General features: G+C 38.6%; 1 protein-coding gene and 1 non-coding gene across 3 annotated transcripts in view; one reads left to right on the forward strand and one right to left on the reverse strand.

The window, feature by feature from the left end:
• The first annotated feature begins 294 nt into the window (after positions 1 to 294).
• Positions 295 to 367, forward strand: TRNAG-GCC. The gene has a single exon. It is a non-coding gene; the product is annotated as a tRNA-Gly (tRNA).
• Positions 368 to 1,589: 1,222 nt separating this feature from the next.
• CD109 (CD109 molecule) overlaps positions 1,590 to 26,982 on the reverse strand; it is a 130,374-nt gene continuing 104,981 nt past the window's right edge. For both annotated transcript variants that reach the window (XM_036871866.1, XM_036871867.1), the window contains 10 exons: positions 23,140 to 23,221; positions 20,758 to 20,986; positions 20,036 to 20,201; positions 18,347 to 18,537; positions 17,696 to 17,851; positions 16,626 to 16,691; positions 13,515 to 13,657; positions 9,294 to 9,441; positions 7,280 to 7,382; positions 1,590 to 5,301 (listed from right to left, as the gene is read on the reverse strand). In XM_036871866.1, the coding sequence (XP_036727761.1) occupies positions 5,126 to 5,301; positions 7,280 to 7,382; positions 9,294 to 9,441; positions 13,515 to 13,657; positions 16,626 to 16,691; positions 17,696 to 17,851; positions 18,347 to 18,537; positions 20,036 to 20,201; positions 20,758 to 20,986; positions 23,140 to 23,221 (1,460 nt within the window). In that variant the 3' untranslated portion in view covers positions 1,590 to 5,125. The remainder of the gene's footprint in view (positions 5,302 to 7,279; positions 7,383 to 9,293; positions 9,442 to 13,514; positions 13,658 to 16,625; positions 16,692 to 17,695; positions 17,852 to 18,346; positions 18,538 to 20,035; positions 20,202 to 20,757; positions 20,987 to 23,139; positions 23,222 to 26,982) is intronic.

The following is a 26,982-nucleotide window of genomic DNA, read 5'->3' on the forward strand; positions in this document are numbered from 1 at the left end:
CCCAATTGAGAAGCACCATACTATCTTTAACATTTCACAGAAGCTCAGAAAGTTCATGGCAGGAAAAGTGTTAACACTGAGTAGAAAATCAAGAAAATATACCTGAAAGGCTAGGCTGTGGTTACAAGAGTCCATGCCTCCATTTTCCTGGGTACACAAACTGTGCATTCTATATTTCTGTACAATTTCCAGAAGTTGAGTGAGCCCTCACCTCACGTTTTTCATTTGTGTATCATTTACCTCTCCACCAACCCTACTCCAACACCAAACACAAAGAATGAGGAAGGAGGGACTTCCCTGGTGGTCCAGTGGTTAAGACTCTGTGCTGCCAATGCAGGGGACGCGGGTTCAATCCCTGGTCGGGGAACTAAGATCCCACATGCCACGTGGCCAAAAGATAAAAATAATAATAATAATAGGGGAGATAATAGGTGTGGTGTATATGGAAACTCTGTAGTATTTTCATAACATTTCTGTAACTCTAAATCTATTCTGAAATTTAAAGTTTCTTTTAAAAAAACAAAAATGAGGCAGCGGCTGGTGGTCAAGCTTCTCTCCTCTCACTCATGTCAAACTCTTTAACACAATAATCCCTCCTCAAACCTACCTTCAGACATCCCATGCCTCACCATTAAATAGGTTTAGGTAAAGGAGATGTGCTACAGATGTGATTTAAGCTAAAATAAAAACAACACTGGTAGTAATAGATGGAAATTTTCATTTTTATTGATAAACCATGATTTCCTATTGAATAGATCATCAAGTACAATTAATAACAACACTCTAACATTTAAAATTTAAACATTCAGAATCACCCTGTTTCAATATACAAAGCTTTAGTTTCTGGGAAAATGATGTTTTATTTCAACAGTATCCTTCTTATATGCAAAACAGCTTCTCAAAATAGAAGATTTATGAGTAAAATCTTATAAAGCTTCCTGTGTACAAAAGAAATCAACTCTACTGTATCAATTGCACCTTAGTAAAAATCCAAAACATAAAGGCTTGAAGGACCAGAATAGAGCCACATTCTATTAAATCTATCAAAGACAAATCTTAATGATCTATAAATGCAACATGGAACTATCCTTTACCACTGATTCAATACCCTGGCAGAAGAGTGGTAAACCGTGGCCTCGTGACAACATGGACAGAATTATTCTTAAATGTGTAGTAACATATATATCAATATCATCCCTATTACAAAGACACACATACCAATGTGTAAGTGTCCTGTGAAGTGCAAAACTCGGAAATCATCTAGGAAATATCTGTTTTCCTGTATTACAACCACTGAAATGAAATGGCAACATTTTAGTGAATGATTCAATGTGGCACTGTCTTTTGATGAGGCACATGAAAACACAACTCAATGGCTAGAAATAGTTTTGAAACAAGCCTACTCACAACCAATATATACTTAATTAAAAATGTATATTTACTGCTTAGTTTCCTAAAGAAAGTAGTATAACAGTTCTCTATTCAAAGTAGTGATTTAAAAAATTGCACCTCAAATTACTCCCAATGCAACTTAGGATATTTAACATTAACACGAATATCATTTGAATAGATGATAGGAAATTTTTAAGTTCTTAAAGGTGTTATGCTTCACTGGAATTTGAAAAAAAAAATCAGAATATTCTTCTGTCTAACAGAAGTCTCTACTGAGAGTACATAAAGTTCTGAAGCTTATCCAAGAGTGAGTCCATTTACTGTAAGTGTCTCAGATTTTAAAAGTGCAAGTAAATGATGCAGCCAAGAAGATGTAATGGCACCTGGACCCATGGGAGCCACTTGATGAACACCAAATTAAGTACTGTCCTTATGTGAAGGAACCTTGTCAAGGAGGTATTTACAATATATTTTTATAGAAAACAGTATTAAACTTCAATCAAGCAAATTAGAAAACGTGAGGCTGTTAAAAAGAACTCCAGATTACATGCTGGAAGGCTAATAAAATGGCTCCTTTAAAGAATGACAAAGAAACATCATAGCTCCAATTTCTTACAATGTCATAGGACAGCCAGAAATGTTGAATGATATCAAATTGAATTATATCAAAATAATTGAATTGCATCAAGATAAAGATAACTAGCATTATATTGCCAGAATATTTATAACTAAATTTAACGTAAAAAGAAATTACAGTTTAATACAACTTTTTAAAAAAATAATTACACCCAGACTCAAAAAAAAAATGGGAGCAGGGAAAATTACGCTATGTACAATTCTGAAAATTCCCACGTGTGGAATACAGCATTGCATATGTAAGTAACAAACTGTTAGGCAATAAGCGTATATCTGGATTTTATATTAACACAATGCTCCACAGATTATAATATAACCAAAATACTAAACCAAAGATATTATTGTTAGAATATTTTTAAAAACATAAAGTATAATAGGACCACACAATAAAAGGAAGCATTTCATTGACCCAGCGTATTTTAATGGGCTTCAACTTCTTTTTTAGAATTATAACTAAAGGCAATAAGATGGTGAAACCAAATATAATAGCGTTGTTTTGTCCTTGAATTATGTGGCGAGTCAAAACTGGAAGTCACACATGCTGGTGTCTTAATGAGGTCCCCACTCAGTGGAAAAGAAGTGGGGACTTCAAATTAGTTCATATCAGAAAATGAAATTGATGGCATTCTAAAGGAAAAGTTTCAACATCAGCAAACTTAAAGGTAAAAAGAGATTTTTAGTATTATTACTCATAGCATGTGAAGAAAAGAAGAGTCGATACTGTCAATTATTACTACTATGTGTCCTCCTTTCCCCCTAATGCCTGTGGCTTTTTGGTCCCTTTTAATCCAAGTGCACTGCTGCAGCAGAGCCAGCAGAGGCTCTGAAAGGCGTGACAGAGGAGGACGCCCGCGTCCCCAGTGCCCCACGCACCTCCAGCTGCGCTGACTGACCCTCTTCCCCTTCCTTCTTCTCCTCTTCCTCCTCTTCGTCCTTAATCCCCTCCTCCTCCTCACTTTTAATACATTTATAATAAAAAGAGATGCATTGCAATATGAGTTACAAGGTGAATTTTTAACCTGAAAATCTGAAATAATTCACAAAAACTATTAGAGTTCTAGTTTTTAAATGAGGAAATATGGTTTTAAAAAAGCTACAAAAATGGTTTAAAAAAGCTACACACTGTCTTCCAATGGCTTTCCATTCTGGTGTTTCCTAAAATACTACACTAGAAGTCCGGTAGGAACAGAATATAAGCTACAGAATATAAACTATTTACGGTTAGTCCGAGGCTCTCTGGGCAGCGAGGGGGTATCCTTTGCCAACACGGTCCTCCAACTTCATTCTAAGATACTTTCATCTCCAAACAAGTCCTAAGCATATAAAAGCCGAAACCCCGCCCAGGAAAGCCCAAACCCAAGTGCCTTTTTCAGATCAGATTGTTTCAAAGGTGTAACACAATGAAAAACTTTTCCCCACTTGAAAGTAAATACAAGAAAATTATGTGTTTGATATTTAACTGCTCTGTCTCCATAGACCACCCTCTGAGGATCTATTTTCTACATTTAGGTCTCAAGCTTTAAAAATCTGAATGTTAGTAATTCCTACCTTTGTGTCCAAAATATCCATAAGCATTCCATGAACATCCACTCCACTGTAATTTAAGTTTACTAAAATAAAAACATTCTTTTTAAAATTGACTTTAAAATATATTATTTGCATATTTTATTTTTGGATTTATTTTTAAACAGTTGAAAATACTGCAATGCAGCTTATTTGGAGCCCATGACGATTACGTTTCTACATCCCCTTGAGAGAAATGCCGAGTTCAGGAGTGAAATTAAACCAATTTTTAGATTTAGTAAAAGATCTTTAAATTTTTTGGATATATCTAAAATATTTCAATGTATTTCAAATGAAAAGAAGAAAGGAAGAAGGAAAGGAAAGGCAGGATGAAACAAAGGTGAGAAAAGAGGAAAAACAGGGAAGGGGGAAGAAAGGAATCTTTCCTTAAAATTTCACCCAGATAAATGAATATTGTCCTTCCGAATACAGGGTAACTCATGACACAGGTGCTCAAAATTCAAGAATCTTCTATAAGATTCAGAGCAAGTGTTAGATGTCACTGGACAGCTGGTGGTCTGACACTCAGACACCTGAATCTAGAAGGTTCCACAGGACCCTGGCCAACACCATACAGTACTTCACATCTCTCTGATCCCCGTCAAACCCCAGCTTCTTTCCCAGACCATGGGGAGGTCCAGTCTGCTACATCTCATATAGGATTTTGTTGTGACCCTGGCTTAGCATCCCCCATGACTCACATGTGCTTCCTGGTCTAGGATCTTCTGGTCCAAGTCACGTAAGGCACGTGTTGCAATGCCCTCTGACTCCCAGCCTGAACAGAGCCCACATGCGGGGCTGAGGACACAGAGGAGGGCACCCGGGGCCCCCCTAGGCACTTCCCAGCAACCTCAACCTCTGAGCCGCCAGCAGCACAGCGAAGCCGGTCTCTCTCTGCTTCTCTCCAGAGGGAAAACAGAGGAAGAGTAAGGACTGGGGTATGTGACTACATCTGGAGTGGAACAACATCATTTCCCTTTAAAAAAAAAAAAAAATCACCACCTCCATCCTAAAGAAAGAAGTTATATCTGATTAAGAAGGATGTACTGAGACCACTGGGGTGGGTGGTATAGGCGGAGGGTTAGGGTGGATACAGAAGGGACAGAACAAGCTCCGCCTGCGGGTTTGTTTCCTCCCAGTTCCCAGGAAATCCATCGTTAATACTAAAACAGACACTGATGTATAGCAGTGCTTAAGAATCCAGGCTCATTTCCTCTAGAAAATGAAAAGAATCATCTAAAATAACACATTTATTCTGGAGAAAATAACACCTCCAAAAGAAACCTAAAAGATTTTAAGAGGGGGAAATAAAAGAATACAGCTGCAAGAATTCTGATTTTTTGTTCCACACAGAAGTCAGGGGAAGAAATCTATGCAGCTACACATACAAGGACCGGTTGTACACCCCCATCCCATCCCATAAAAAGAAAAACATTGATTTTCAAAATAGAGGCGATATTTGCTTATGAAAACAAGACGATCACACATGACTTCTGGAAATGAAAGTGTTACACGGAGTCTTTAAAAAGATAAATCATAGCCAACACGGCAAAGAGAACAGAAGCGTGAAGCAGACAAGGAGGCAGGCGTTAGGGTGAGGAAGGGAGGCCGAGGCCGCGCTGTCACAGGGGCCGCAGGTGTGTGCGTCCCCGCAGAGGTCACAGGAGGACAGTTGTGCTCTGGAGTTGTAGCTTCTCACCGCTTGCCGCCCTGTTCAAAGAAGCAGATGTCGGTTTACATGCCTCCTTTGTTTAGAAACATTTACTTTGCCAAAACTTAAGAGCATTTCAATACACTTTTCTGAGTTTTCCGTTCTTCACATAATTTTATTTTTTCTTTACAAGAAACAACTGAAATACTCAAGAGGGGCCCAAACGACCAAGTCCAAGAGAGAAACAATGCTTTGAGTCCAGTTTCTGTACCTCCAGCAGCTGGCCAGCATTAAAAGAGAGAAAATAGACCACAGCTGCATGCCGCAGTTCAACCGCAACCTGAAACGCTTCCTGGAACAGGAAAGACTGTAAATTGAGGGTGTTTTAACCTCCTTGAGAGTTTATTTTAGGGTGACATTTTCTATGCATTCAAGTAAGGTTCTACTCATTGGAACTACTGAAGAGAAATATTTACCATGGACTTCATTCTAAAATGCAAAAATATGAAGAGAACTCTGCCTGTGTGATGCCTTGTTTCAGTGTTTTAAAACGTTAAGCACATAGTCTCTAAAACTATTTACTTGGGTAAATTTTATAGTACAAGCTAATATTTTTTTAAAACTATATAAAGCACCAATAGCACTACAGTAACCTTACTATAAAGCATAAATGATTTTTATTTTTACAATTTTTAAAAACTTTCTATTTTCGAATTTCTTCACGATTTTTCATTGACTTTTTTAATATTTTAAGTACGCTTTCTAACTCTAGGGTTCTTCAAAATGGGTTGGTTGGTTTATTCTGATCTTTCCCATGTTTTCATTTTAAATGCACCCCTTCATACATAAGTTGTTTTCCACAAAGAAATCTCAGAGACTGAATCTTTTTTGCTTTTCAAATGTTTAAAATGTTCTCCATACACCTAAGAAACATCAACTGGAGAATGTTTCAACAATCATGTAATGAAGTTGGATAACTAGGTACTGTCACTGAGTCTCCACAGTGGATCTCATCCTTCCACCAGAAAAAAAGTGCTGCATCCGTGTGTCCCCAGAATGTCCCACAAGAACTGGGGGTGAACTCCAACAGGAGGCGCAAGATGAGAGGACCTGGCTTGTTGACTTAGAAGGAGAGAGAGCTGGTGCTACCGTCGTCTTGCATGAATACTCCACCAAACACTCCCAACCACGAGGACAGGTTCCTCGTACTTTAAAGTGTAATTATCTACAACCACCTAGGACATGAACATGTTCACGATTCTCATGTGTTCTAATGACTCTGAGCCCCAGGAGTGCTTATTCAGGATGAATGTGATGACACGTAGAAACATTAGCCTGAAGATCACACACCGACAAAAAGTCACTCTGTGATTGAATGGAGATTCGTCCTGATCAACTTAGATGATCTCCAGACTAGATCTCTACTTTCACATCCTAAATTTCTAACATTTTATAAAGAAATTACCAGTAAAGTCAAAGAAGCTCAAGTTATTTTCCAAACAGACTATAGTTTTCTTGAAATGATAAAAAAAATCTGTTACAATAAATAAATTTTAGCAAAACAAGACTCCCTCAGTGAAGAAACAGCTAAACCCGATTGAGGCTCGTCCACTGCGGACGCTGTTCATTTCTCTCCTGAAGAAACCCCGTTTTAAAACCAGAACCCGATAGAGTGGGTGCTTGGAATAGGAGCAGAACCTTGAAAATTGAACATAAAGGGACTCCCTGTGTCACTTTTTCTTTGTAAAGTTTGTAGCTGGGAGTTAAAAACCTAAAACATTATGAGCAAAAACATCACTTTTTAATATATGCTAAATGCTATCACGTGATTATTTTTTTGTAAATTATCAATTGTCTTCGTTTAAACGTAAAGCTCACCTCCTGCTCCACCACCTCCTTCACTACCCCAAACGACACCCACCCCCCACAAAACCAATCCAGCAGACGACCACACTGAACGAAGGAATGAATGAATGAGTGAATGAATGAATGCCTGGCGTAACTCCCAAAGTATCACGAACCCCAGGACACACTTACTTGGTTCATAGTAATCCATTATGGACACTGAAGCATCTTGTGTATTTGACACTCTAAAGTTTCTCACAGAAGGAATATCAACACAAAATTGGGTTTCATTTACCTTGAAAAATACAAAAGACTTTTAAAGGTGTGGCAAATTATGTGTTCAAGAGAAAGTAAAAGACATTTCTTTCTCTTATCCTTTTATCAAACAGCTATAGAAATGAACATTTAGGGAGCATTTCTACACACCCGGTACTGGGGTAAGCACTTTATAGAAATTACATCATTTATCTTGTAAAACAGTCCTTGCATGATTGGTAGGTATTGTTCTTACTTCCATTTTACTGAAACAGATACTGAGAATTGGAGTGGTTAAGTAAGCAGGAGCCCAGAAGTGCATGCCCCTGGCCCTGGTGCTTCACCAAAATCCCCCGTCTCAGCTTTGCACCCCATCCTGGTTGCTGCTACTGACTCACACCAGCCCCCTTCTCTGGAGAATCACCCTCAGCTCACGGGAGCCACCTCATCCAGTAAGTGAAGTAAACTCAGAGTGCGGGGTGCAGCCCACAACCAATAACTGACTGATATGGGTACAAAAGGCCAGCCTCCTTGCCTCCAGGGGTACAAAAGGCCAGCCTCCTTGCCTCCAGGGGTACAAAAGGCCAGCCTCCTTGCCTCCAGGGGTACAAAAGGCCAGCCTCCTTGCCTCCAGGGGTACAAAAGGCCAGCCTCCTTGCCTCCAGGAGCACAAAAGGCCAACCTCCTTGCCTCCATGGGTACAAAAGGCTAGCCTCCTTGCCTCCAGGAAGGACACTTAAAGCCAATTTGGCCAATTATACTGGTTAAGGAATCTGAAATTGATAAATTCCTTTAAACATTCCATTACATACCAATTAGCAGTAAGTGAAAAGACAAATTAGTCAGTCAAAATGTAATGGACACTCAAATTAAAATAACCGTGAACAAGAACATCACAGATACAGGACAAACTCCAAACCTAATTACATTATTTTAAAAAACCTTTAATGTATTTTTCAAACCCCAAATTAGGCCCATGGCTATCAAGCAGTATTTAATATATGAAAATCACTGAATAGCAAAAGAATCTAGAAACTTTGAATTAGTTTTAACAGCTTTTTAACCAAAGTGGTTTTTGAAGTCTTAAAACAAAGAGAACATTAAGGAGCTAGCTTTTCAAAAGTAGATTCACTGCTGAAGCAATTTAATTGATTCACACTTGGCAAAACTGGAATAAGAAACATACGTATTCCCCCCATGTAACATGAAATCCTAAGAACACTTAGAACTCAATTTCGATTCCACATATGAATTTCATATAGATGTCAGAAGAATAAACTTACATGCCAGCAGTTTTGAGACATAACAAGTAGAGTCTTAAATTCCACACTAACCTTTCTCTCACATATTTTATGCACCTTATTCTTGGATCAGTAGCTTTCATACAGTAATGGGAAGAGTACATGAAAATTATATAATAATTTTGTGTAAAGACCAAACCTCTGAGAATATTCTATGATTTAAGCACCTAACTTTTCAATGCAGGGATATTAACCCTATTGGGATATATTAAAAGCCTTTTTTTAATGAAAGCATTTTAAAACATGTAATTAAAGCTTTCACCATCAGCATTTTTTTTTCATCAGCAGCATTTAAACAAATATGTTTAGCAATTCCCTGAAGCAAAGGAGTTCTCCAGTTGACATCTGGACTGCATTTTGGAAATTACATCACAGCAATTTCTATATGTTGAACATCTGGTATGAAATAATAATTTTGTTATCAAGACTTTCATCAGGCTCACCATTAACAGTAATTCTCCTTAAACTAATTTTATAATAATGTCTTTTTGGTGAGGACAACAGATAGTTGCCGTGTGAAAGTTGTTCAGGGACACAAAAAGCCAAAATAATGACACAAAGAAAAAGTTTAAAGTAAAGGTAATTTTGAACACAATAAATAGTGGCTTTGTCAATGGTTACCAATGTGAAACTTAGGTTTTACTACTTACAGAGTCTAAGTAGAGGTGGAGTTTTCCATGGTCGTGTTCTACTTTTTTCACGGTCTCACTCAGGGAAATGGCATCTGAGGACACGGTAAAACCACTGAGGAGGTTAATTTCCATAAGGGCCATGCCACTTCTAGCTGGGCCCAGAAACCTAAATCAAAGAGGAGAGGATAGAAGAGAACCCTTTAGGAAAAACCTAAAGCTGTTGGCAAACTATCTTCATATAAAAATTAAAACTGCCAAGTGTTATTCCAAACATTTACTGTTTCATTGAAATAAAAAATTACTATAGAAAACTGTAAAAAGGTAACCCTTTCCTTACAGGTCTGAAATTCTTATAACTTTCAACCACATGAGGAATAGAACAACGGGTCCATTTGTTAGTCAGCATGGAATGCCTGCAATGCAGCAGACTTGGGCCCCTGGGTTGTAAGGAAGGCAAACTTTGGCCCTTCGATGGGCAAATCTGTTTTCCAGTGGTTGATACCAAACCACATTGCATTTTTCATTTTCCCAAAAGTTGATGGCACTAAGCTCTCCAACTCAAAGCTAGGAACCGAAAAAGAGGCATCACTTGACCACTTAGCGGGAGACAGCGGCCAAGTCTTCAACAACCTTTTCTTCATCTGGTTTTAGAAAAAAGAAGACCGGTAGGCAAGGTCCTTCCCTTTCTTCTCCCACACACTTGGAGCACATTTTGTGTTTTCTTTAGCCACCTCGGGAGAATGACAAGCCTCGGAAAGTTTTATTACACTGCTCGTTCTCTAACCCTGTTGTACACGTCGTGAATATCAAAGCATCTGGGCACCAACAACATTTTGTCTCCTTTAAAATAATTATTTTTCTAAAATCAACAGATGGCAAGAGCTTTTTGTTTGGATCTGAAACAGCCCAATGTCATTATGGAAAGGAGTTTGTCTCCAACATGAAAGTCTCTTAGCATCGTTAGTTCCTCTTGTCCTTTAAATGGCAAAAGCAAGAAGGGCGCGTAGAAAATCTTGCTTTTTAAAGCAGCAAACTGATGCCTGCCAAACGTGATTGAAAAGCCACACAGTACAAGTGCTGACTGCAGTGGGTTCGGTGATCCCAGGCAGCTGAAACCATCTGCTGGTGAGGCACTCAGCCAGAAGAGATGCTATAGAAAACCAATACGGGCGTTAAAACTAGAGGGGTTTTAGAGATGAGAAAAACAGCCAACCTGCTTAGATATGATGACTTCAGTGCATCATCAGAAGTGCTTTGGTTGACCTGGTCTTTCCACCAACCAGGGGCAGAATGTGTTAAATTACCATGCCACAGAGAAACCTTTTCTGAGGTGAGTAAGGGCTTGGACCCTACTGATGAGAATAAAGTGCCTGAAACACCAGCTCTTCTTTTTATAAAGTGCCACTGAAAGAATTCATTTAAAATGTATTTTGTATTTCATAGCAGATTTTTGTCAGAAAACTAGTAGCAACATCTAAATCCTTTTTATAAAGCCCCCAACCCTGACATTAAAACACTTCCCTTCTCCAGGTCCTCCAAAAAAAAGAAAGAAAGAAAAAGATATAGATGTCCTCTACCTAGCAAAGTCTATTGCCTGTCTGATTTCCTGATGCTGGATTAAGATTTGGAATCCTGCATCTTTACATGAGCCCCTATAAACAGTGAAACCCCATTATGGTCTGAATCTGAGTTTCACCTCATTTTCCTCCTCTGTGTCTTTACCTGGCCTCCCTAAGAGGTAAAATCCCTCTCATTGCTCCATAAGGCTATTCTTCTTTGCCCTTTTCAAAAGTAGAATTTTAGACCTGCTATAAGCAGCTCTTTGCAGGAAATCACCCTCATGAGGAAACCCCTTTTCCTGTCACTTCAGCAAAGCTATGTTGTAACTAACCTTAAACCAGGAACCCCCATGCTCTTCTCATCTCCAGCCCAAGCACACTTTTCAAATCTTTTGATCACACAATACCTTGCCTAACCTGTTGGTTCTTTCTGTAGATCAAACAAGTAGAAATGAAGAATAAGTAATTAACAGATGACCAGATCTCTTCCCCAGCTTTCCCTTTAGTAATCTTATGAACAAACCGTGTGAACAAGATAACATGTAAAGAAAGATCACAAGAAGTCCACAAGCCTGCAAACGGGGGGTGGGGGGGGCGGCGATGGCAATGGCTCTGACTCCCATCTCAATGATCAACTGAGATTACTCCCTTTTTTCCCTTTAACAACTGTCACAGCTGGACTGAATCTTCAGAGTTGATCTCAGGACATGAGTCCACCTTCTCCCCAGATTGCCGGCTTTTCTGATTAAAGCATCTTTCGTTTCTACCAACAACTGCCTCTCAGTTATTGACTTGCGAGCAGCGAGTAGCCAGACTTCAGCTTGGTAACGTTGTTTTCAGGATTTATTTCTATTAATTTCTGTCTCCTCTTCCACATAGTAAGTTCTGTGAAGACAAGGCTGTGCCTTTTTGGCTAACCATTATATTCCAAATCCTAACACTGTGCCTGGCACATAATGGAGACTAAACCAATATTTACTGAGGGAATGAATGACTGAAGGAGTAAATGAGAAAAGCAGGCATAATAATAGCACTTACTTTAGAGAGCAATTCTAAGGATTAAGTGAGACATGTGTGCAAGTCATTGATACAATGCCTGGCATGTAAGTTTGTGATAAATGTAGGTGGTGGTTGTTTAAATCATAAGAACTTGATGTTGTTATTCTGGAACAGAGCCCAGTTGCAATCTTAGTAAAGTATAATGGGAGTCCTACTTTCTTCTCAGCTGAAAAGGAAGCTACTGCAGAGATTCTGATATCCCCAAGCTGCTGGTTCAAAATGCCCAAACAGGTGAGGAAGGGGGCAAACGCATTGACAATTTATACCAAAATCAGGAACAGGAAGGCCCTGGGACTTCCCTGGTGGTCCAGCGGGTAAGACTCCACACTCCCAATGCAGGGGGGCCCAGGTTCAATCCCTGGTCGGGGAACTAGATCCCGCATGCATGCCGCGACTAAGCGTCCGCATGCCACAACTAAGAAGTTCACATGCTGCAACCAAGAAGTCCGCATGCTGCAACTAAGAGCCCACATGCCTCAAAGAAGATCCCTCATGCCGCAAGTAAGAGCTGGTGCGGCCAAAATAAATAAATAAATAATATTTTAAAAAATACTTTCAAAAAACAGAAAGGAACAAGAAGGCCCAAGATAGTAGGGATGGTAGCAGTAATGGAGGAGACTGGGTTCAGGCAATGGCTAAGAAGGTTGACCATCTGGAGGAACACCTACAGATGACCTTGAGAGGATGTGGCAGCTCAGGACCACATCAGTGACCTCCAGCCCAACAGCCCAAGGTCAACCAGACGCTACGGGATATTTAGAAAGGGCAGGCAGCAGCTCCTCAATATCAGTGCATCTTGCAGTAACACCCAGCTTAACACCAAATCAGGCAGAACTAAGAGGGGAGATTGACAAGGAAGAAATTTTAGTCTCTTGATTCAAGAACTTTCTGAAGGACTTGCTCTCAAACTTACGTGTGCATTAGAATAGGCAAGAAAGCTGGAGGCGGCTTCACAGACCCTGAATCTATGAAGTCAGTAGTCTTGAAACGGATACCTTTTTCTTATCACTTAACAAGATCCTCAGATGCTCTGGACACAGACCAAATTTAATAGTCACCTTATTAAGTACTCCCAGAAGCTGTAAAGTGCCTAATTATCCAATGCAAGGATCTTCTAAACTGGAATATTTTCACTGTGTCTAAAAAAAAAAAACTATGCTCTTCATTGAACTTGCACACTCTTATGAGGTTTTGAGTTAAGTGCACAAAACTAAAGGTTAAATATGAACCTGGAATAATTACTTAACAGAAAAATGACCAACAAAAAGAAATAATCAATTTTGGAGTATTAAACATGATTTGTTAAAGTTTTTATAAATTAAACCTGAGTTTTATTAAACTTTTATATTCAAACTTGTTATAAATACAAGGAAAACTTGTAAATAATTTGGGCATGTTGAGAAATGCTTAAATATAATTAGCAGTATTTCTAGTTTGTAATCTGAAGTGTAATGCATAACTGAAATCTTTGTTAAATGTAACTCCTTATATTGATATAGTTCGATAACTATAGAGTTATATTGAATATAATTAAATATATAAACAATGATATATATTTAATTAAATCTTCAAATCTATTTTTTTAAGGAGAAGGAGAAAAAGGAGGGACTTAGATACCAACCTTGTGCACACATTCAAATTCAAGTGATTGATATCATCTTTATTATCTTTTACAGCAATGTCTAAATCAAAGGCTTCTTGATCTTGAATAGATCTTTGGATTATGGAAGATCTGGAATCTTTCACATTATAGATAACATTAAGCTGTAATAAATAACAAATAAGCATAAATAATAAGTTACTAGCAATAAATTGCCTTCATTATGTATCCTAAATATTAGGTAATGATTCTCTTTGGGATAAACCCAACTAGATTGGTAATCTTCAACCTAAAAAAAATTAGTTTTACTAGCTAATGAAGTATCATTAACAAATATAATTATAAAAGTTTATAAACAATGATGTTTAAAATTGAGAAAATTGTTAGGTAATATTCCAAGTATCATAGACCATCATGGACAATATTCATGTGTATTTTTTTTTTTTTCAAATGATGTAAAACATTCCCTTGAGGGAAAAAGTTAAACTATTGCCAAGTTTCCTGAAAGCATCCACTAATTTCTAAGCTCTGCTGCCCAACTGGAGTTATTTTTCACAAACTGGAACTATCAGTAACATACATCAAAATGTTTTCACCCAAGAGCCTTGGTGGAACAAAAACCTATTCAACTGCTAAGGCTTCTTTTTCGATCACACAATGTTTTTCAAAGAGGATGAAATAAATGATGGATTTCAAGTCAACTGGGTCTTTTTCAGCATATACTCTGTGCCCACCACCAATGTGAATGGCGCTGCGGGGACCCTGAGGAGGCCTGAGGGCCAGTGTTTTCCTCAAAGGGACCCTAAGATCAGAAGCTTGAGAATGTCCTCTAAATTTCCTAGGCCTGCCTCATGTCAACTTGAATAGGGATCTATTTAAATTCTTCACCCCTTCCGTTTTTTTCGATACTAAGGTTCATAAACCTTACTATTACTATGTAATACTGTATTTTCTTTTGCTAATACTTAAATCTCACACACACACACACATGCCCCTCCGACCTAAACGTGTAGTACCCACTGTGGATTTACATACTTTAAAAAAAAAATCCTCTCTCTAAGCCTTCATCTTTCAAACCTAAGAGTTCCAACTTTTTATTCTGCCACACCTATATCATATAATCCTTCCTCCCCTTGATCATTCTGGAATATCTCAGTCTGGACATTCTCCAACTTTTTCTTAAACTACAATTAAAAGTGTAGAGTGTTCTTGGAGCCGTTGAAGAATGGTTCCATCAATTGGAGAGACAGTCTCCGTGATTTTCATTACCCCCTTTCCCGTGGCACGCATTTTCCTTTAGAGACCGATCTCATCACAGAACAAACACGACCACTAGATTTGTCCCCTGGGTCATAATTAATATTCATCTATAACTAAGTGTTAGTTTATATTTGGTCCACAATAAAGCTCAACTGCTCACTCAGAGAACGTCAAGAAATCTTGCAGTTTATTTCCAACAGCTTTGCTTTTTATCATTTACTGCAAACCTGAGAGTTTTCCTTGCCCTCCTTTATCCAGAGCACTTACAAAAATATCAACTAGAGGAAATGTCAATACCTATTTCTGGGTGACCAGCTTTTTTGCAATTTTTTTCTCCATTACAAGAAGTACCTATTGGTACCTATGTTTCATTTTCTGCATGTTGATGCAACATAGGACTGGTGAACATTCTGACCACTAGGTACCATATTTACGGCTGTGTCCTTCAAATCTCAAATAAAAATCATCTGACTTCAGTAATTTATCTACATTTGGTTTATCAAGAATGAGTTCCAACCAATTTGGTGGTTTAAGTACATAAAATTTTTCAATCGTATCTAAAATATCTTATGTATTTACTTTTGGGTTTACTCTTCACATGAAAAGACAGCTTGGGAGTGAGAATTTTCACATGGTCTGGTCTTTGTTAGTAAAGACCGATACAAAGGGACTTCCCTGGCGGTCCAGTAGTTAAGACTTCGCCTTCCAATGTAGGGGGGTGCGGGTTCGATCCCTGGTTGGGGAGTTAAGATCCCACATGCCTCATGGTCAAAAAACCAAAACATAAAATCGAAGCAATATTGCAATAAATTCAACAAAGACTTTAAAAAAAAAAAGACCAATACAAATTATTCACTCTTTTCTCTTTCTATCCTTTTCATTGAATACTGTTCTTTTTAACTGTGATTTTTTCCTTGATTTTAAAAAACATTTATTGTGTTTTGAGTATCGTACAAAATAATCTTCACATTATTTCTAAGTTTCCAAATTATACCTGACCATGTGCCCTTCACATTGTGCCTTAGAAAGTACATCTGTTCTCTCAACTAGAATAGTTGTTCTGGTTTTTGAAAAAGTACTTTTTCTCTATAATAGCCTTTTTTTTAACTTTCTCAGTAAATCTTTCAGGGTTTGTTTGGTTTTTTTTTTTCTAACCAAGCACATAATCTTTTTTAGTATTATCACATATTATTTTGCATCTCAATAACACGGTTTTAGGTCCCCATGATTTTCATGTATTTTTAAGCATAATAACTTCCATTCAGTATTTTACATACTACTTCCATTTTATTGTATCCCAATTAAGGGTAGATTTCTTTAGATTTTCTTCCTAGAGAAGAGCACTGAACATATCATGCGCTAATTGTTTTATTTACTATAATATAAAATTTTACAGCAAAGGGACACATTTCCTATCTTCAAGTCAATTACTTATAATACCATGTTGACCTTTATATTGTTAAATGAATATTAAGAAATGGTAAGTAAAATGCTATATGGTTATCAAGTCACAGTAGAAACTCTACCCAGCATTACAATTTCTAAGCTGTATTTTTACAAAAAAAGGTCGGAGTTCCCAACAATTCACATTAATCATATTGGAGGATTTTAATCCTTACTTCAAAAAGCATATAATACTCAAGAAATATTATCAAACTGTAGATTATCAAACTACATAGTTGCTGTCTACTCACTAGCTAGTAACACCTCTAACACTTTTTGTTAAAGATAGTGATTTATCTTGCCTGAGTCATAGAAATAAATCATTAAGAATTTTACATCATCTAAGTTAAAGATTTAGCAGTGCCCCAAACCAAAGAATTAGTATAGCAAGTCCTATTTAACAAAACAAAAATAAACATTATGACATACCTGACAAATAGCAAATCCAAAACCGCTTGCAGAAATATTAACTGCAGTTGGCTGTACCACAGCAAGCTGAATAAAGGTGGGAAAAGGTGAATAAGGTTAATTGTCCATATCTAGGTCCTTCCAACCAGCACAAGAGACCACTGTTATCCCTCACTGGGAGTGTAAGCTGTGTGTGCTGTAAAGTTCTAAGAACTTTACACGCCTCACATGTCAAAAGTTATGGGTCAACCAGATAAGGGGGGTGAAGGCAGACGAAGTGCACATTAGTGCTGTGGACAGGTCTGCCCTTCTGTAGGGGCTGAAGCATGAAAGACAAGAAATGAAAGTCATCCCTTCCTCCTCAAGCCTCCCTCAGCCTCTAAGTCCCTGGCCTTCCTGAGAACACAATGGCACACCATCACTGACTGGGACCAACACTACTCCTTCTTTTTCCTTTGCCATCACCCCTCTCCCTCAGGTTCTAGCCTTAAAGTTACTGCTTTCACCCATTACCCTCAACTTCCTACAAGGTTAACCAAGGGAATAAAGTTAGGGTCTAGCATAGTCCTTTATTCCATTTTAAAGAAAGAGTTCTACTACTGGTTCTATCAATTCACCTAAGAGGACATGTGGTGCAGCCTAAAGGGACATGGTCTTCGAAATCATGGGTTCAAATCCTAGCTCTACTGTTACTAGCACCATGATCTTGGGAGAGTTAGCTAAACTCTCTTAGCCTCAGTTTTATAATATGTACAGTGAGGATAAAGGTACTTGGTCTGAGAAGTAAATGCAATAGCACATGTAAAGAAATCTGGCACAGGGCCTGCAAAGAATAGGAACTCCACGGGTATTCATTCCTCTCCCAGTAAGACAGGGCCCATGTTTTCTCCTTTTCCAAATCTGTCCAAAGTTCTCAAGCCCTCCTCCCTTCCCCAGCTCGGCAAATTCAACCAAGGGAGGGTACTCCTTCCCGCCAGCACAGAGCTCTGGGAACAAGTCTTTGTTGAAGTCAACAGAAAGGAAATAAAGCAGTACTCCAGCAGAAGGAATCATCTACACAGACATTCAGAGAACCACCCCCTTGTCCACACCTCAGCCGTCTGAAGGAGAAAGCGGTTCTGTGTGCTAATCACAAACTTCACAGGACTCAGTGAACCGGACCCCACCACAGTCACTTGGATATTTGTCTCTTCTATGTTCATTAGGGCTGCAAACTCAGACAGGGCCTTCAAGGCCACAATGGTGTCCTGTTGGGAAAAGAAAAAGATGTGTGCACATAAGGCTATATTAAGGCCGCCAAAGAGTAAATTTCAGTCATGTTTAGGATGCCACTGCACACTCGTCCACCTTCCTTGGGAGTGGAACTCTCCTCGATTCACCTTTGAATCTGCTTGACCTGGAGTCCAGGGAAGACTCAGAAAACATCCACTGACTAGAACTGAGCTCCATTTGTACCGGGTACCAGAGATGACAAATGGCTAGTGAGACAGGGAACTAATTTATCCCATATGGGTATCAGATACGATGTTTATATCAAAGATGAGAAAAAATTAAAATTAGTAACTTAAACCTTTGATTTAAGTTACTAAACTTTTTAACTGCCATGTAATTTTATGACATCATGAAATAAAGCAACCACATATAATTAAAAAATCTATATATATATATATTTAATTTTATAAGTAGTTTTACATATATATATAATTATTTTTATAAAGAAATTTAAAGCGATCATCACTCACCTGGGTAGATGCAAAACCTCCCAAGCTATTTCTCTGCCTGCTTAGCCACCTCATAATCGGGATTCCCTCAGAAATCTGATGCTGCAGAAAGTGTGAGAGCAGTGCATAGGCCGCGACTTCAATATCCAGGGAGCTTGGTTGCCAGGATTCAGAAAGTCTGGACACTGATGACACCCAGAATTGCATGCCTCCTGCGGGAGAAAAGTAGTAATGGTCTGGGCAAATACAGAAAAATAACACTTGATACCATTAAACATCCCTACACTGGTCCAAGTTCTCCTTGACTAGCATAAAAGTATACATATTTCTATACATGTGTATATTGATGCCAAGCAAATATACGTATATTCACACACACACACACACACAAACGTGTACTTACATGTCACTTCTTAAACTATTAAAACTTATAAAATTTCATCCTTGTCCTATTACTTATATTTGAGGACATTTTGATAAAAATATTTTCCCAAGAGAAATTCCATATGTTTGGTTCAAGACCAAAAAGCTATAAATTATTTTTTTAAAAAACCATACTCTATTCCAGACCATCCCAAAATATATTAGGACATATTGGAAAGAACCCTGTTCTGGGAATCTGCCATTAACCAGCCCTAACGGGAACTACTCCTTTTTTCATTATCTGAAAGTTGGTGTTATAAGTTCAAAATCCAAGACTCCAAGAAAAAATGAGGGACCCTGGCCAGCTCAACAACCTTCCTAGAGATATTCCTACTAGCCCCCAGATGAACATCCTACGTGGTACCCCCTCCCCATTCTCTCAGATATTACTATTTAGATGATGACCACACTTCATTGGAATGTGAAATAACTACCATTTAGCCAAGCAGAGAAGCAGAAATGTCAAGGACTACTTCAGCTTCGATGCAGTAATCGTCGAGTCCCCAGCACTGCAACAGGTAATAAGAATGTAGTCTAACTTACTGCTAATAATAACACACTATTTTTTACAGTCTCAGAAGTCTCTAAGCACTTTCCATAATTACCCCTTCTTGAATTAACAGAGCTTTAAATAAACTGACATGACCTAAAATGTTTCTGCCCACCCAGCCCCTCTGCCACACAGAGGCCATTTGGAAAGCAGTAACACCTGTACTTTTCGTCCTGTTGTAGCCCATAAGCAGTGCCCATTCCAAAACTGTTAAAAAATCATACAGCTCACTAACAGCATTTTTTGACATTTGCATTTCTGTTAGCATTTTAATTCACATTTTCGAACACCTGCGACGTGGTAAGCCCTGCACATTATCTCATTTAATCCTCACAGCAACCCTAAAGCAGGTGTTACTCCCATTTTACAGACAGGGAAACTGAAGCTCCTAAAGGTAACTAACAGAACCAGAATTTGAGCCCAAGTCTCTCCAAAAACCAAGGCCTTAACGATCACTCAAGGCCACCAAACCAGAAATGGCATCAGACGATTCAAAGGGTAACTGACACATGGCAGAACATATCTAAAAGAAGGAAAAACCCAAGGCCCCAAAGTTCTCTAGAAAACTGTTGGGGAGAGTAGCAGCAGGATGGCCATGTCAACCCTTCCTGATCTTACTTGCATCTCATTTTCATCCCATTCAGAAGATATAAATGTAATCAACCTCGCACCTGGTGTACAAACCTTTCTCACATCATTTACACATTTCATTATGCAGAACGGGTCGCACACATTACCTTCTTGCTCTGCTCTCCAAGTCAGCATATTCAAAGCGTCCTTGGCTTTAGGGCTTCTCACAGATGACAGCGCATAAGTTACAAGAGCCAGGGTGTAATTGTCTGAAATTCCTCTATCGAATTCAGACTCCAAAAAGTTGATAGACTCCTGCACATCAATATTAGGCTGGAAAGAAAAAAATATATATTTTACTATTCAAAATAACCTGTCACCAACATATTTAAATAAAAAGTATTTTCAAACATTCATTCAAAAACAATTTCAGTGTCTATTAAGCACCTGACTTTGTCCTAGGCAATGGGAATCACCCCTGATCACTGACATTTAATGATCTGCCATGTATTTTGAAAATAACATTGCTTTTCAGGTTCTACAAGCAAATAGGCACCATTCCGTAGAGGGAATAAAAACTAAGAAGTGGAGCTTTTGCTCGTGTTTCTCCCATTGACAATCACGAACTAAGATGAGGGCATAAGATATAGCCTGAGAAAGATACTTCTCTTATATGACCTCAGGTGTTGAAGCTCTAAATTGAGGGGAAAGTTTATATTCTCAGCTTTTGGAATGTGGCCACAAATGCAAAGCAAAAGAATACTCAAATTCGAGACTTCAAATGTGATGGAATATTGCAAAATCCTTTAAGTTTCCAGACATGTATTTGACCCATCAAGACCTACCTTCCTTGTGATTTTCCACCCATTATTTATTAAAGATTAAATACCTGATACTTTTTATATCCCAGGAGAGAAGTCACAATATAAGCCGTAAGGGTTACTGGACTTTTATTGCCACCTTGAAGCTCACTGTGGATCACTCTTCCTGGCTCCCAAAATTCACCATTGGATTTTTGATGTCCTTTGAGCCAAGTATATGTTCTGTGTAACACATTCTGATCAATATCTATGTAAGGATCAGCTTCAAGGAAACATCTTAAAACAAAAGCTGACAACCTTGGTGAAAAGGGGGGGAAAATTACATAAAATACAGTTTATATAGTCCTCCAAATTACACTGAGCAAGAAAACACCAACAATAACAACCCTTTTCCCCCATCAGAAGATTCACCAAAGGGCCAATCACTGAAGAAAGAGCAAAAGGAAGAAAGACGACAAAGAGACAACAAAGTGAACAACTCAGCTGGGCCAGTGGGCACGGTTTCCCCTTGCGTGTGGCTGGGAAATTCCAGGTCAACTCACAAAAGAGCAGAGTTGGTAAAGAACTTGGGAATCATCTAATCCCGCCTCTTGACTTTAAAGGCTGAGAATTCGAAACTCAGAGAGAGTTAAATAAACTGTCCAAGGTTATTCACCTTTGGACTGTTCCGGGTATTTACCAAGGAAGATCTCATCACACACTTAGCTCAACCTTAAAGCAGTGGATGAAGTATGTTTAGTTCACAATCAAACTGTCGTGATTTGAGTAGAAGAAATGGATATTTTCTCTCCTATTGGCCAGGAATCAGCAAATTACAGCCTGTAGGCCAAATCTGTCTGCACCAAACACAGCCCACAGTCTGTTTATATGTGCCTCTCCACACTGCACAGCCCCCAACCTCCACCTAAGAACAGTTTTTAAACGGAGAAAGATAGTGAGGGTGGGGACTTCCCTGGTGGCGCAGTGGTTAAGAATCTGCTTGCCAATGAAAGGGACATGGGTTCGATCCCTGGCCCGGGAAGATCCCACATGCCGCGGAGCAACTAAGCCCGTGAGCCACAACTACTGAGCCTGTGCTCTAGAGCCCGTGAGCCACAACTACTGAGCCCATGTGCCACAACTACTGAAGCCCGCACGCCTAGAGCCCGTGCTCCGCAGCAAGAGAAGCCACCGCAATGAGAAGCCCGCGCACCGCAACCAAGAGTAGCCCCAGCTCGCCACAACTAGAGAAAGCCTGCGTGCAGCAACGAAGACCCAATGCAGCCAAAAATAAACAAATACATTTATTTAAAAAAAAAAAAAAGACAGAAAGAAAGCGAGGGTGGAGGGAAAAAGGAAAAATATGCAACAGAGGCTCTATGGGGTCTGCAATGCCTAGCATATTTACTATCTGACCCTTTAAAGAAAAAGTATGTCAACGTCTGCTACAGAACACTAAATACTGAGGTGAAAAGAACATCAAGCAATAAAACACTGAAACCTTTCTATTTATGGATCTACATCCTGACTCGTGCCAAAAGAAAATCTGAAGCAGATCTGTTTCATCCTATAAAAGATTTAGTGTGGCAAACATTACTAATATTTAATACGATGCAGTTCTCTTTCACTTTGGGTATGCAGAAGAATTCATTTCCTTGCCCGCTTGAAGTTAGGCATGGCCATGGGGCCAGCTCCGGTCATGGTAAAGTGATAAGAAATCTTATACCGGGCTGAAGCGTCTAACTGCCACTGCTGGATACTCCAGCCTTCTGTCCCCAGGCTGCAGCAAGCCTAGAGGCTCAGGGTGAGTTGGTGGCCGAAACAAAGACTGCAGAGCCCCCTGCTGAGACACAGTGGAAACGCAGCATGAGCACAACCTTTGTTAATAAACCACTGAGATTTAGACGGTTGTTACCACGGCCCACCTTATCTAACCCTACTGATACAATTAGCCAATCTTTTTCTGAGTGAAAAGTGAACTTGAAGATAGTACAAGGAGAGAGTAATCATCCAAAATCAGCCATATGGAGATTTCAAACTGGAGGAAATTCTGGAGCTTCATTACTTAACCTCATCACTGTTTTTGCACAAAAAAATAACCTTGAAGAAACTACATTGACTGTATTAATACAAAATTAGTGTTGACTGTGTCCGATTAAAAAAAGACCTATGTCACAATACTCCGTATTTCTAACCAATTTTTCTTACCAGCTGCACCATCATCATATTTTATTGCTGCTTTTCCCACCAAAAAAGAGGGGGATTTATGACTTATCTTTTCTAAATAAAAACATCTGATGTACTAGCGTTTTAAAACCATATTTTAAAAGGAGAATCTCTTTTAAAGCCAGGCTATGGAGAAAGCAGCCTCCAAGCTGATACAGAGACACATCTGTCAATTTCATGGCCATCGTGACCTAGAGAGAGCCCATTCGGTGACATGGATTTGTTCCGTTAGCAGAAACACTTACCAAGTGCTCCCAGAAGGGTCATCATTCCCAAAAGCACTGAAAGAGCCATCTTCTCTCCGATAGAGAAGTTCTCTCTGGTAACCTGAAGACACCAAAATAGACATAATCAATGTAATCAAGTTGCAATGAATGGAAGTTTCTAATCATGACTTCATATTGAGGAAACATGGGCAGAGAATGGGAAAGAAGACATGAAATCAACTCATGTTGAATATTTTCTATATTACGTGCTGTGGGAGATTAAGAACATCAGGACTTTTCAAGTAGAATGCATAAAATAAGAACCGCGATAGCCCCAAATTGGAATAAAGTCAGAAGAATACCATCACACAGACAACAATTCTATCCATTCAAAAGCAAGTAAATTAAAAAGCGGAGTATTTAACTCTGTAGTGTTAACTACAATGGTTTCAATGCTTAGTCATCTAAAATTGTTTGCTACCTAAGAAAAATACTAGCTACAGTATCATAATTAAAGTTTAAAGCTAAAACGAGAAGTAAAAATACTTTCTATTCTTAGACCACCAGCAGAAGGGAGAAAATTGCTAAATCATCTAAGACAGTAGCTCTAGAATTTTTTGGTCATGACCAACTGAGGTAAACCCCCAAACTGACTGGTCTGCCCAAACGTCAACTCCAAGTTCTCACTAAATAAAAAGAACATGGTGGTGGTAATGAAGTCTCAGTATAGAACTAAATTGGGGAGGGCTTATGGCTCATAGATCTGCTTTAATAAAAGCAGATGTTTCATATTTGCAAATAAATGGTTGCAAATAGAGGCAGATGTTTCATATTTGCAGAGCAATGCATGCAGGTCTCAAAGTCCAGTGACTGAGAAATCATAGGCCAAACACTGAAAGAGTCACCAGACAAGCCCAACAAATCAACTCGCTAAAAATGATATTAGCCATAATTTATCATTAAAAAGTAAGCATAAGCAGGAACCAAAAACATTTCCAACTCAAGGCTTTATCAGTGATTCTCTGATAACCAAGAATTCTTCCTGAAAACTACAGGATTCTACTATAGGAGGGGAGGGCACATAGAATGAACCCAGCAGCATGGTCATGTAGTGCCTGGCAACCATAATCACTGGTAAAATGTTGAATTCCATCCCCAGTAAACTCTAGTAACAAAAAAATTTTACTTTATGAATACCACATTTTAGAAGCATCAGTAACTGTAATTAATTATTCACATTTGACTAACAAAATATGAGCATTAGTCATTTAAAATTCATTAATTTGCTCTTGCCAGGTCCCAAACTTTTCTCATTGAGCCTTTCCACAAGAAACCCCAGCCAGATCTGAGTATCTGATTTAAGCTACAGTAAGACAAAATGCATAAAAGACAAGACACTGTTTCACGGTGATCTGTAAGACCTATGGTAAAAGAGATGTAAACAGTATTTAAGTGATGAGAGAATTTTCTTAATTTGAAGAAGGGAGCGTTAGGTTATACTCTTTATGTTTTAAACTGAAATATTACAGCATGGTAACTAACCAGCCAACTTTTATCCAACTGTGACTAGGTGTCAGGAACTGGTCAAAGCCCTTTTCAGGTATTAACTCAGGTAATTCCACAACTCTATGATGTAGAGGCTATTATTATCCACTTTTTAGAGATGAAGAGACCTGAACTTAGAATATATCATGTGCAAGGTCACACAGCTCATACGTACTGAAGTTAGGCACTAGCCAAGGTCCATCTGTCTCCAAAGCTGCTGCTTCCTACTAATTCATAGAGCTCTTTCAATGATTAATATATGAAAAGTCCTTTGCACAGTACCTTTTACATTCTCTCAGTAAACAACAGATATCGCTCTGTAACACAGGTGTAGAAAAAGACTTTCTAACCACCAAATTTTTAAGAAAAAATAACTGACTACAAAAAAATTGTTTCAAACTTTTCCAAGGCAAAGCACTATAAGCAAAGTTGAAAAACAGATGACAAATTAAAGGAAAATATTTGCAACATATAAGATGGATAAATGGCTAATCTTCCTAATATTAATACTATATAAGTCTATGTATATGTTTTTATATATTAATACTATATATCTTTACATATAGATTATATAAAGAATTTTTTTAATTTAGAGGAAAAGATAAAAACTCCTATAGAGAAAAAATGGACAAAAGACAAATACAGACATTTCACAAAAAACAAAGAGAGAAAGACAGACCTTAAGACAGGAAAAAAATGTTCAACTTCATAATAGGTGAAATGCAAATTTAAACTACATATTGAGATACCATTTCTTACCCATCACTTTAGCAAATATTCAAAAGCTTGACCATTCATCCTGTTGGGGAGACTGTAAAGAAACCAGTACTCATCCATTGCTAGAGGGAATTCCAAATGGTACAACTCCTATGCAGTAGAATGTCTATACCTTTTGACCCAGTAATCCTACTTCTAAGGATATATCTGAAGATATACCTCCAACAACACAAAAATATATGTGCAGAAGACTATTGATTGAAGCATTATTTGTAATTGCAAAAACATTGGAAACTACCTAAATGCCACCAAATTGGAGACGGGTTGAATAAACTGTGGTACCTGTGTACAATGGCATACTATGCAGCTGTGGAAAAGAATGAGGACTCTCTCTGAGCTGATGAAGAGCCATTTCCTGAATATACTGTTAAGTGAAAAAGGCAAAGTCTAAAATAGCACACATAGTGTACTACCTTTTGTGTAAGAAAAAGAGACAATAAAAAAGCATATGTTAATTTCTGCTAAGGGAGAAAAAGAAAGAGAGAGAGAGAGAAGCTAAACAAGAAAGTAACGCAGAACATTACCCCCAGAGGGTAGGGAGAAGGAATCTGAGAGGGAAAGATACCCCTTTGCATACACCCTTTAGACTAAGTTTGACTTTGGGAAGCATGTTAATGTTTTACATATTCAAAAAGTAAAATAAACAAGAATGGAAAAAAATTAAATGACAGGCACTATTAACACAACCTTAGTTCACTCTAACATGTTTTAGTTAACGTTGAAAGAAACGCAACATATAATCTCTTCCTTTGTCAGAGCTGGTCAAGGATCACAGAGAAGCAGAGTAATTTTCTAATGTTCACAAAGGAAGTGAGCAAAAGAGGCCAAGACATTCTCCCTCAATTTCCAATTCAGGAGTACATCTACCAGGTAGCAGAGTTTACCTGTGAACTCGATCTGATAGAGGAGGAAGGGAAGGGAAGGGAAGGGGAGGGAAGGGAAGCTCCAGGTCCCGCCATCACTAGAGGAGGTGCATCTGTGGGAAGATGGACCAACCTCCGGTGAGGACCAAGTGCCTCCAAGGCCCTGAATCACATCAACAATGGCAGTTCCAAGTATGAGTTATTGTAAAACCTTCAGAGAGATGAGATCATGGAGATGAGATCAGTGTTTATGGAAATAACCCCTCAGGTGGCTGTCCTCCAAGAATTGCCATTAATATCAACAATTAGCACAGTTCTTCCACCAGGAGGAGCGAGCCCAGAGGAGGAAGAGGACTTGCAGACACAGTCTCCAGGTATGGAGTGCATTTCCAGAGCTGGTTTAGATGAAACTGAAAATCCAAACCTCCAGCTCTGCTCCCTGGGCAAAACAGGAGGGAACCCAAACCAAGTCTGTCTCCTGTGAGGCGTCCTTCCTTGTCTTAAGCCAGACATGCATCATTAGAGAACCCTCGGCTGTGTGCCCTCCAAGTCACCCAGTTCCATAAGAGAAGCAGACAGCTAGCTCAGCTATCAGGTTTACTGTTAGTGCAATAATTCAGTGTTCCAGGGTAATCACCTAAATTGGAGACTTCATCATGATAGATGAGATAGGCAAAAACATGGTTTTCTTCAAAAG

This window comes from Balaenoptera musculus, chromosome 12, assembly GCF_009873245.2.
Source record: "Balaenoptera musculus isolate JJ_BM4_2016_0621 chromosome 12, mBalMus1.pri.v3, whole genome shotgun sequence".
Classification (NCBI taxonomy): domain Eukaryota; kingdom Metazoa; phylum Chordata; class Mammalia; order Artiodactyla; family Balaenopteridae; genus Balaenoptera; species Balaenoptera musculus.